The sequence below is a fragment of the Dermacentor variabilis genome, chromosome 11, assembly GCF_050947875.1.
Source record: "Dermacentor variabilis isolate Ectoservices chromosome 11, ASM5094787v1, whole genome shotgun sequence".
NCBI classification, from domain to species: domain Eukaryota; kingdom Metazoa; phylum Arthropoda; class Arachnida; order Ixodida; family Ixodidae; genus Dermacentor; species Dermacentor variabilis.
Window position 1 is genome coordinate 55,943,166 of NC_134578.1, and position 12,137 is coordinate 55,955,302.

Consider the following 12,137-nt stretch of genomic DNA (forward strand, 5'->3'; position numbering starts at 1 on the left):
GAAACGTACGAGGAAAGCACGTCGGTCAGTGTACGGTTGAGACGTTTTGTGAGGCCATTGGTTTGAGGGTGAAATGAGGCGGTGAAGTTGTGATGAAGTAGCACGTGATCTAAGTAGGTCGTCAAACACACGAGACAGGAAGTAGCGACCACGATCTGTGAGCAGGTGACGTGGAGCCCCATGTTGGAGGATGACATCGTACAGTAGGAAGTCGGCTACGTCCGTGGAGCAACTGGTAGGCAACGTTCGAATAATGCATATCGCGCGGTATAATCCGTAGAGACTGTAATCCATTTGTTGCCTTGCATAAAAATTGGAAATTGGCCGAGCAAATGCAGGTCCACTCGATAAAACGGCTCGCTGGGAACGTCAATTGGCTGAAAGAGGCCAGCAGGTTGACTCGCAGGTTTCTTGCGCCGCTGTCCATCATGCGTTCAATTGTGCCCGGGGCATTACATGAACCGAAAGGCATCACTTTGAACTGATCCAGGCCATCGGTAGCAATAAAAGCTGTCTTCTCGCGGTCCATGTCATCGACGGCAATTTGCCAGTAGCCGGAGCGAAGGTCGATGGACGAAAAATATTGTGCTCCATGCAGGCAACCCTAGGCATCGTAAATGCGCGGTAGCGAATAGACGTCTTTCTTTGTTACCTTGTTGAGGTGTCGATAACCGACGCAAAATCGCCAACTGTTGTCCTTCTTTTTAACTAGTACAACAGGCGATGCCCATGGGCTGCGAGAAGGTTCGATGATGTCTCGAGAAAGCATCTTGTCAATTTCATATTGGATGATATGTCGCTCAGTAGGCGAGACGCGGCAGGGTCGCCGATGGATCGGGCTCGCATCACCGGTGTTTATTGGATGTTTTTCGAGAGATGTTTGTCCCAGAGGGCGCTCTCCAAGGTCGAATATGTCCCAGTATGAAGCAAGGAGGCAGCGTAGTTCTTGACCACGCTGGGGCGGATGATCGGGAGCAATTATTTTTGTTAGGGCATTCAAATCTGAAGGGACAGATGGCGAAGCAAGACTTAAACACGAGGAGCTGTCACAAGTTAAAGCCGAAAGGTGGTAGTCTCTGGCTGGCGTTATTTGCGCCAGGGATATTCCGCGCGGGAGTACTTGTGTACATAGTCCAAAGTTCACAAGCGGAAGGCGTGTTGTTCGAGATAGTATTGATGGTGCGAGGGAAGCGACGTTATGCGAGGGCAGGAAATGCGGATTAGGGGATACGATGTAGTAACCGTCTGGTACAGGTGGAACGGGGGAGACACCTATGTAGGTATTGGCACGGTGAGGGAGGCGAATATGCTCTGTGAAACATAGCCGTATCGGAGCACTATCGGGAAGGTCAATAGCAACAGGTATAGCGAGTTGCACAACGCCAGCAGAACAGTCCATCAAAGCGGGATGTGTAGACAGAAGGTCAAGGCCCAGGATGAGGTCGTGAGGGCAGTGCTCTAAAACATAAAATAAAACAGAAGTATGATGTCTGGCGACACTCACGCGAGCCGGACACATGCCAATAACGGCTGGTGTTCAACCGTCGGCGACTTGGAACACAGGCGACGGAGCAGGAATGAGGACTTTCTTGAGACGGTTCCGAAGCTGAGCATTCATCACAGATACATGCGCGCCAGTGTCAATCAGAGCCGTGACAGGTACACCATCCACGTTCACTTAAATGAGGTTCCGATGTGTGGGCAAGGTCAGAAGAGGATTTTTGCGTCGGGTCGGTTTTGCAGCATCACCTCTAGGTGCCGCACCCCTTAGTTTTCCGGAAGGGTGCACCGGAAGGAGCTAGGGGACGGTGATCGGCGAGATGGGGGCGATCGGGAGAAGCGGCGACGTGGGGAAGGAGAGCGGCTAGAGCGGGTAGCAAGTGAAGTGTTGCCAGAACTTGCTGGCTGCATTTGTGGGGCGAACCGAGGAGCAGCATGAGGGCCGTGGGATGTGTGGTAGGACCAGGGGGTCGAATTCCACGAAGACCGGCAGTGACGTGAAATATGGTCGATACTGCCACAAGTGAAGCATGTAGGCCTGTCGTCTGGAGTACGCCATTCGGCCGGGTTGCGATACCGCGTTGGGGCATTCAGGTTGTGGGCGCGTATGACACTGCTGGACGGAGCGTAGTCAGGCCGATTAACTGAGCCGATGTTGGTCAAGCCAACGTTGGCCAATTCTTGGCGCACGACGGACTGTATCAATGAGACGGTCGCCTGGTAATTGTCGCGGCCATGGGTTGGGGTCGTGACAGGAGATGCGGCTTCTATTTCACGTCGGATGACAATACTTCGTATTGCACGGTGCACTTGAACCTGGGCGCCATTACGCGACGCTTATCTTTTAACGCGAAATACTATATGACTACTCACACCGGCGTCTAAACCATCACTCTCGCCAGCGCACAGTGGCTCAAAAATGCCTAATCATCATCATCAGCAGCAGCAGCAGCAGCACGGTTACGCCCACTGCAGGGCAAATGCCTCTCCCAGGCTTCTCCAACTACACCGGTCATGTACTAATTGTGGCCATCTTGACCCTGCAAACTTCTTAATCTCATCCGCCCACATAACCTTCTGCCAACTCCCGCTACGCTTCCCTTCCCTTGGAATCCAGTCCCTAACCCTTAATGACCATCGGTTATCTTCCCTCCTCAATACATGTCCCACCCATGCCCATTTCTTTTTCTTGATTTCAACTATGATGTAATTACCTCGCGTTTGTTCCCTCACCCAATCTGCTCTTTTCTTATCCCTTAACGTTACACCCGTAATTCTTCTTTTCATAGTCCGTTGCGTCGTCCTCAATTTAAGTAGAACCCTTTTCGTAAGCCTCCAGGTTTCCGCCCTTACGTAAGTACTGGTTAGACACAGCTGTTATACACTTTTCTCTTGAGGGATAATGGCAACCTGCTGTTCATGATCTGAGAATGCCTGCGAAACGCACCCTAGCCCATTGTTATTCTTCTGATTATTTCAGTCTCATGATCCGAATCCACGGTCACTACCTGCCCTAAGTAGATGTATTCCCTTACCACTTCCAGTGCCTCGCTACCTATCGTAAACTGCTGTTCTCTTCCAAGACTGTTCGACATTATTTTAGTTTTCTGCAGATTAATTTTTAGACCCACCCTTCTGCTTTGCCTCTCCAGGTCAGTGAGCATGCATTGCAATTGGTCCCTTGAGTTACCAAGCAAGGCAATATCATCAGCGAATCGCAAGTTACGAAGGTATTCTCCATTAACTCTTATCCCCAATTCTTCCCACTCCAGATCTCTGAACACCTCCTGTAAACGTGCTGAGAATAGCATTGGAGAGATTGTATCTCCCTGCCTATCGCCTTTCTTTATTGGAATTTTGTTGCTTTTTTATGGAGGACTACGGTGGCTGTAGAGCCGCTACAGATATCTTTCAGTATTTTTACAAATGGCTCGTCTACGCCCTCATTCCGTAATGCCTCCATGACTGCTGAAGTTTCGACCGAATCAAACGCTTTTTCATAATCAATGAAAGCTATATATAAGGGTTGGTTATCTTCAGCACATTTCTCTATCACCTGATTGATAGTGTGAATATGGTCTATTGTTGAGTAGCCTTTACGGGATCCTGCCTGGTCCTTTCAACAAATCTGCTGTTACCTGATCCTCCATGCTGCCTTCCCCCTTTGCAATCGTGGCTTTCCCACGGCTTTCTTTACTTCTTGCGGCGTTACTTGTGGATTTCACATTCCTCTATTCTATTCTCTCTGACAGTATCTTCGTGGGGGCCACTGGTACTGTATAAATCTCTATAGATCTCCTCAGCCACTTGAACTATCTCATCCATATTAGTTATGATATTGCCGGCTTTGTCTCTTAACGCATGCATCTAATTCTTGCCTATTCCTTGTTTCTTCTTCACTGCTTTTAGGCTTCCTCCGTTCCTGAGACCATGTTAAATTCTATCCATATGCCTAATAATATAGGATAAAAAAATTCTAAACTGCCTAATATATAATATATACGTCATAAGGAATACAATACCTGTGTTTCACGTTCTAAAGTGATGTCATTAATCTCCTAGAACGAAATAAACTCTCATTGCATTGGAAAACGGGTTCTAGGTGAGAAGTATGTGGCCTGGAGCCAGGTATGGGCCCAAAGGCATGCTATAAGTGTTCCTAGTGTGCAAACGCACATTCAGCGGTAATTCGTGGTCCCGGCAAGACGGGAAGGGAGGCTGTGCCCTCTTGTCTTCATAGTGGTGCCTGCGCAACACTCTCCAAGGCAACGGAAGGCAGCACTGAGCGTGTACAATGGGTCCCACGTGATTCGCACAGAGCCGTTATATGTGTAAAGCAATTAGTCCGTAGAGTAAATTGGCGGTGCCTAGGTGAGTTAACGTTGCGCCCGAGCTGCTTGGCAAAGCAGCGCGCAACAAACCGCGGCACGCTAGTCTTAACGACGAGCACAAGCTTCGCACATCTGCGATAATTACTGTTACAGAATCCCAGCCTTAATTTTTTCTAGATATTAGTGCCGTATAATGCAGACTACTTGCGTGGCACTATCCACGCCTTAAGCTCCTTGTTAAGTGATTTTGCAGTTATGGCCCGAAAATCACTCTTACTCTTCCACTACTATTTTTCTTGAATTTGCTGTGATGCGTCTGAAACTTTGCGGGACGGCATGAGGGGCGCCACTCCAAGCACCATTCCTCCGTTTGCTGAGAAGTCGCTCGCTAGTGATAAGCTTATACTGCGGCAGAGTAAATAATCGACCTCATGCCTCTTGCTGGTAGACGTAGTCAGTTTGTTGATAATGTGGCAAATGATCCCAAATAAAGAGCGACATCTTTCAGGCGCCTTGGAAGGACTAAACCAGTCTTGGCCTAAGCAAGCTGTTTTTTCGTTCAACTAGCGAGTGGGAACATAGAGCAAAAGCTTCAGAACAAAGCATCAAGTGCTCTTTTTGCTTTGTCACACCTTTATATCGCCACAATACCCTAATACCACTAATAACTTGACTCGAGATCTTACGTACTATCTCTTCTTGTGGAAACAACGCTAACACTGTGGACCTACAGAGCAGAACCAAGGGTTCTCTTCCGTAGTGTTCTATTATTCCAGTGAACAATGATTGCAAGGCTTACTTTGCTACGTGTAAGTCCAACGAGGATGAAGCTTATCCGCGGATTTCTCATGTCCAGGTATCTTAGGTTCACCTGAAATACACCATCATTTACAGTTATGACTTCCTTACCGAACTTGTTCCTTACACCTAGTACGCTGCAACTTGGTTGGCATTATTTTAAGATATTCACAATTGGTATGATTAGGCAATAAAAGGGGGTGTAAGTCTACCTGCAAACATGGACATCCAATAAACACGTTATCTCGTATCATTTTTTCGTGATTTTGTTAGGGTGAGGCATTATTTGATATAATATGATGGTTTCTGACAGCGAGAGGTGTAGTGTAAAGGATAGCACTCCTCTTCACGAGTCGTCGGCCTTATCGTAGCGCTACGCACGTTACAGACGGTGCCAAGAGAGGGAGTTATTCAAAAATCCCATGCTCCGAACTTCTAAATATGGCGCCTTGAACAAGACTGGTAATTCTAGAGTGGCTTCCGATGCACGTGATGCCGAAAATCACGTAAGTGACGTCATTGAGGTACGCCAGAATGTTGAAGGGGCCAGTGTAGTGGGTCATGAACTTTACGCACAGGCCACGCTTGTGATGTGCAGTCCAACGCCACACCACATCTCATTTTAGGCATTCTTGTTAGAGTCACGGATGAAACTATGCTTTGAGAGAATGTGAACCTTGGCTCCTGGCTTCGTTGATAACAGACATTCAGCGCAGTCAGTAATATGACATCATCAAGCCAGGCAACAGTGGCGGCATCTTGGATGTCGTCACATAGGCCCACCATGTCTATGCTAACGTCTGGCTCAAGTAAGGCCAGTGGCATCCCGTTGTGCAGAACAACAGCTTGAAAAAAATCCAAGGCCCCTATTTTGAATATTAAGTTGCTAACGTGAAGGATGCAATGCAAGCACATTTTCTTACGGACATTAGAGACATCACCTCAACTAGAACATCAAAGTTATTATTGTCGACACCACAGTCATCAACAGGCACTCGCACTATAAACAACGCCGGCAACAGTACATCTTGCGTGACGGCTAGAGTGTCTTGGCAACCAGAGTCTGCTTTGCAAGAACGCCAAATACTTCATAAGCGCCCTACATCATGGTAACACCACTAGCGTTTTAGGAGAACTATCCTTAGTAACCAGCGGTGTATATAGCTGAAATGAACTGTAAATTCTTCATTAAATACTTTCGCACCCTAAGTGATACTTGCCACACTTTCATCCAGAAGCCTTAAGAAGAAAAGCTGTTTTGGCCTGGTGTGTACATGCTTTATGACATGCGGGCCCCAAGAAGGGCGCAAAGAAAAACGAAGACATACTGGCGATCGCACCGGCGGCACTTGCAACGCATTTATTTACGGTACCGACCCACGACTAAATGGACAAATGTACGCACGCACACACTATCCTTAATACTTCCGACAACGAGACGTCTAACCACCTCATCTCTGACTGAAATGGCTGTAGCGATGTATGAATCATTTTGTTTCTCTTTTCTGAATAGTACGCTTCCATTAGCACGTCTGATAGTAGTCTTGCTTCTACCGAGCTTCCCGGCTACCCTACATCGGACAGACCGGGCACTCTATGAATGAACGAGCCAGGGAGCACGGCCTAAAACTTTTAAAAACACGACAAGGGGCGTTTTCTCGCGCACTGCAATGCATGCATGTGTGAGCCCCATTTGGGAAATGTAGATTTTCGGCAGATATAAGAATCACAACGCATGACAGATAATGGCAACTCAAAATATAAGACAGAAGAACACCAGCTCTTTAAGTGAAACAGCACTTCTTTCATATGAATCATAAACAAGGCTGTTCGCTCGATGGCTGTATCAAGTAACGGTATTAGCGTACGCATGCGCGTATTGGTCAAGTTATACTCCGATTCTCCGACATTCTTTCTGTTTTTATTTATTTATTTATTTATTTATTTATTTATTTATGGTACCCTCAAGGCCCGAAGGCATTACAGAGGGGAGTGGGAAAACGGGAGGTATAACAATAAAGTACGGAAAATAAACAATACAGTGTGTTAGTAATTACTAATTATACAATACTATGTAATATCTTGCCCAAAATTTGTAAGTACGACACACAATGTAAAAAAAGTAGCATGTTGATAATTCCTGTTATTACAATGTTAATCAGTGTCGACCTTAGTTGCTTGTAAGTACGGCAAGTAAATGAAATAAATGTTAATAATTCCTAATTATACAATGTTAGCTAAAGCCTTACGAAACAGTTTGTTGTCGACAATAGATACAATTTCACAGGGAAGGTGGTTCCACTGCCGTGATGATCTGGGAAAGAAAGATTGACTGAAAGTGTTAGTGTTGCCTGTTTGAAGTCTGACCTTATGGTGATGATCGATGCGGCTCGATAGGTAATGAGGTTGAGAAATGAAGTTACTGTGAAGGGAGGAATGGTAATAAAATTTCTGAAACAGTGTCAAACGTGCTATTGTTCTACGAGATGCAAGTGATGGAAGAGATAGATTGTCTTTCATTGATGTTACGCTAGCGGTACGGTTATAATTTGAAAATATGAATCGGACTGAGTTATTTTGGACAAGCTCGAGTGAAGAAATGAGGTTTTCATGGTATGGGTCCCACACAGCTGCAGCGTATTCTAATTTAGGACGCACTAATGACTGGTAAAGTAGTAATTTTAAGGATGATGGAGCTTTGCAAAACTTGTGGCGTAAGTAACCGAGCATGCTATTAGCTTTACTTATTATGTACTGAGTGTGAATGTTCCAGGTTAGTTTTGCTGTTATATGTGTAGAGGGCGCTACGCGCCATGCGTTCTATATATGTGGTTGTGGAATAAAGGTGTGAGCATTCGTTCGGTCAAGGCGGCTCCGTTTTGACCAATATGTGCGTGGCCTAAACTTCACGGTAGAAACCGATCACCAGCCGCTGGTAACACTACTTGGAAACGCTGACTTGGACACGATGCCCCCACGTATTCAACGGTTTCGCATCAAACTTATGCGCTACCAGTTTAGTGTGGTCTACGTTCCTGGCAAACAACTCTTTGATCATACGCACCATCCTTTCCACTTCCCCATTTGACTGCGGGTGGTATGGACTTTCGCAGCAAATACGTGATAGAGTCACTCGCTGCAGACAGTGTGCAGTCACAAGAGCGCAAAGAAGAGAGCCTTTGGTCGTAACGAAGACTCCAGAACAACCGTGGCAAGAAGTAGGAATGGACTTGTTTAGTTACAAGGGACACAACTATCTACTAGTAGTTGATTATCGTTCTCGATACCCTGAAGTCATCTACATGCGAAGCACGAACTCTGAGGCGGTCATCAATGCAGTCAAAAGCATTTTTGCTCGTTTTGGCATTCCCGCCGTAGTACGAAGTGATAATGGACCGCAATTTGCTTCACGAGCCTTTGCAGCTTTTGCGAAGTACTATGGCTTCCAACACATCACCTCAAGTCCAAACTACCCGCAGTCAAATGGGGAAGTGGAAAGGATGGTGCGTACGATCAAAGAGTTGTTTGCAAAAGCCGACGATCCTTTTTTGGCTCTTCTGTCGTACAGAGACACTGCAGGCGTCACAGGGTTCAGCCCAGCGCAGCTACTGTTGGGTCGCAGCTTGCGAACCAGGCTTCCCAAGACAGTCGACCGCCTGGAACCGAAATGGCCTGCACCAGACGATGTGAAGTGCCAAGACGAAAAGGTGAGAGGGCGGCAGAAGAAAGACTTCGATCGCCGTCATGCTGCGACCGTACTTCCTCCGCTGCAACCGGGTGATACGGTGTGGGTTCGAGACATCAAGGATACGGCGTCTGTTCTCAGCCCAGCCTCCAAGCCGCGCTCGTACGTCGTCGAAACACCCAACGCGGTGCTTGTGCGTAATCGGATACATCTAGTGCCCTATTCAGACACAACGATGAGCCAGCTCAACGAGCCAGCTCGGAGTGAAAACCGTGAGGAGCATGAAGAGCAGACCACGGCAACAGACGCCACGGCAACAGCAACACCGCAAGTTTCCAAAGATGGTAGAGTGAGAGTCACCAGGTTTGGTCGTCGTGTCAAGACTCCGAGAAGACTTGACTTGTGAAATGTATGGTGTTTCTTGTGTGCATATCTCGGGGGAGAGATGTAGAGGGCGCTACGCGCCATGCGTTCTATATATGTGGTTGTGGAATAAAGGTGTGAGCATTCGTTCGGTCAAGGCGGCTCCGAGTCACTTGCGTAGACGCGGCTAGCGTCTGTCAGCACCCATCGTACAATATGAACACCTAAGTATTTGTATGAGTTTGCTGTGAATGGGCCCACAGATTTAAACATATTGGTTATACCATCTGTGTCCACACTGTATGTGTAACTTGGAAGTGCAGTATGTTTCAAAAGTGTATGGTCGGTATGCTTCCTTTTGAACTGGGTCCACAAAAGCATCTCTTCGCCTTCACAATGTAGCGTCATTGCGTAATAGTGAAAAGTGACCGGTGGCAAATTTTGGTGTCACCAACTATACTTTGTCAGAGGGTAGAAATAACGGCCGCACAAGAATGCTAGAACAGAAAATTCCATTCCCAAGTTAATGGAGTACAACAGCCCGCACAAATCAGTCCACTTACCTAAATATTTCAGCATATTGTAAATAATCCGTGAACAGGCACAGCCGTTCGAAATAAATAAACCATTCAAGAGAAATCGATTCCCAGTAAGAAAACATAAATGTTTCGAATGCAAAAACTCAAAATTGCATCCTTAAGAAGTCAGAAGAGGTACTCACTGCATTTGTCATGACTGCCAGATAAGCAATTAACTCTTCATTTTTCTTAAATGACTTTTGGTGCACCGAGTCCGAAATAACGTGAAGCTCCACAGTAAACTTATCTCGGTTCGCTGATCGCTCCTCTTCTTTATCTTCCATGTTATGATGTGCTACACATGAAAGGAAAGTGAACATTTTTAGTAGTGTTCCTTGTATGTACAACGCTACTTGCAACGGGCTCCAAATGATTCCAAGATGTGTATGGCGAAAGTGGAAATGATAGCCAATAATGCTGCCATACAAAGTTGCCAGCATGAAAAAACTTTCATTCCCATAGCACGAATATTGCGTTCGTGAGCACGAACTCCTCGATTCATTTTGATACTCCAACTTGGCATTCTTTTTTGGTTGAAGCGGTGGAGCACACCGACACCAAATTTTGAACGGTCTTCTGTATGTTCTCTAGGTTGGTGAAATTTCAACATTTCAACTCTACTTCTAATTAAACTCAGTTGTAACAAATTGTAGCACTTTCAACGCTAAGAACTGCTTGCAATAGCGGCTTTTATTGTCTTCTTGTTTTTCAACGAGCGAAAATGACTCAGACTTGTCAAACTCTGAATGTAGGGTACTTTCAATTTCAGCATGTGTTCTGGATCGAACGAGAAGGCCAGACGAGAAGCCTTTAAGAAATTAAAAACTGTGAGACATGCCGACGCGTTCATAACAACGGTGTTGCTTCTGGCCAGGGTCACAAAACAGAATCAAATGTCATCTTGTAGTTCACAAGAAGGATTTGAAGCACTACTTGCTTTTGGGCTTCGTATGTAAAATACACGGCTTCGAGCAATCTATCCATAGGCTGTCTGATCAACTTGATGAAATTAAGAAACTCGTTGACTTCCTTGACCAAGATATGAAGAATTTGAAGCGAAATGTTGAAAACATGGGGACATCTGTGGTTCCTCAGGAACTCAGTCAACTTCGGGATGGCGTTGACGCCCCTGGGGTGGCGTAGCTGATGCCAAAACTTAAAAATACAGGAAGTTGTTGTCCTTGCTTTGTTGTTGATGTCTTGTTGTTCAAGAAAAACACGCTATAAGTATGCAACTATTTTGATGTGACGCCAGTAAATGGCTGATTGAGCGAAAAGTAGAGAAACGGAACCTAAGTTCTCATTGGCTGCAACACCACTTCACGTGCGCGCCTCGACGGGTCAGAGAAGTTGAAAGGAACTGCTGCAACACAGGCACGCCAGCTGTTGAGTGAGGGGAGAGGGAATCGACGTGACGCCAAGGCACCCTCACACACGGAAGCCTCTGTTATAGGCGCGCTCTTTGTCCGTGCAAGCTCTCACCTGCATTCTAACTTCGCCTAGGTAATCGCTATACAGAAATTAGGGCTTGAAAACAGAAGAAATTCGAAACAAAACACTTTGGCGGTAGTGTATTTCGAACCAGTGACCCCGCGCGCAGAATCCAAATGTCTTACCCAATGGGCTAAACCAGCGCCTCCTTGATAGCAGGCCTGTGCACTCTGGCTTTTGACATCGTGTTACTTGCGCCGAAATTTCCACTGCCAAGTCCAGCACGGCAAAAGTGGTGGCGTCAAAATTCACCGTGGGTTATTCGAGAGCGTCGCCTTTAGATTGTATGGCAGTTGGGCAAGGTAGCACGACGTCGCGGATTGATGTGCACCGGAAATGCGCTATCAAGGAGGCATTGCCCAAGCATCTCAATGCGCTCGCTTGCCCTCGAGGAGTTCATAACTCGAAGAACTGCTCGCAAGCGCTCAATTCAGCAATTATTGTTTCGCATTCACAACTCATAAGTGCTTAAGTGCCCTCGTATCTTTTACAGTGCAGCTCAGCAAAAGCTTTTATAACCGAGCATATGAAAAGTCGAGCCAGAAATGGTCTCAGAAATGGCGAAGAAACGGGTGAAACATTCCGTGTACAAGTACGCACGCCAAGCAAATGGAAAACTACTTGTACGCAAAGAAAACAGTGCTTCAGCAGCAGTGGCAGAGAAAGAGGATATGCTTCGTAATCTTGCCTAGTAGTTTTTGTTATCTCTTTGTCATATTGTACTGTAATTTCTCAGCGTAACCATGGCTCACTTTGGGTTACTCAGAAAACAGGAACGTACGGCCCCGTTGAGGGAAACCGAAATGTTATTATTAGCTGTGCCCATATGAGTGCCAAATTTGTTAATAGCACAACTGAACAACTTGAAAGCTCTTTGAAAGTATTGATAAG

The 12,137-nt window shown here is 46.2% G+C and overlaps 2 protein-coding genes across 6 annotated transcripts in view; one reads left to right on the top strand and one right to left on the bottom strand.

Moving 5' to 3' along the window:
- LOC142564559 (venom metalloproteinase antarease-like TtrivMP_A) overlaps positions 1-12,137 on the bottom strand; it is a 126,409-nt gene that overhangs the window by 87,683 nt on the left and 26,589 nt on the right. For all 5 annotated transcript variants that reach the window (XM_075675603.1, XM_075675602.1, XM_075675606.1 and 2 more), the window contains exons 6-7: positions 9,899-10,050; positions 5,131-5,202 (exon numbers count right to left, since the gene is read on the bottom strand). In XM_075675603.1, the coding sequence (XP_075531718.1) occupies positions 5,131-5,202; positions 9,899-10,050 (224 nt within the window). The remainder of the gene's footprint in view (positions 1-5,130; positions 5,203-9,898; positions 10,051-12,137) is intronic.
- On the top strand, positions 8,230-9,440 carry LOC142564561 (uncharacterized). Its single transcript, XM_075675608.1, has one exon. The coding sequence runs from the start codon at positions 8,354-8,356 to the stop codon at positions 9,218-9,220; it is 867 nt and encodes a 288-aa protein (XP_075531723.1). The 5' UTR covers positions 8,230-8,353; the 3' UTR covers positions 9,221-9,440.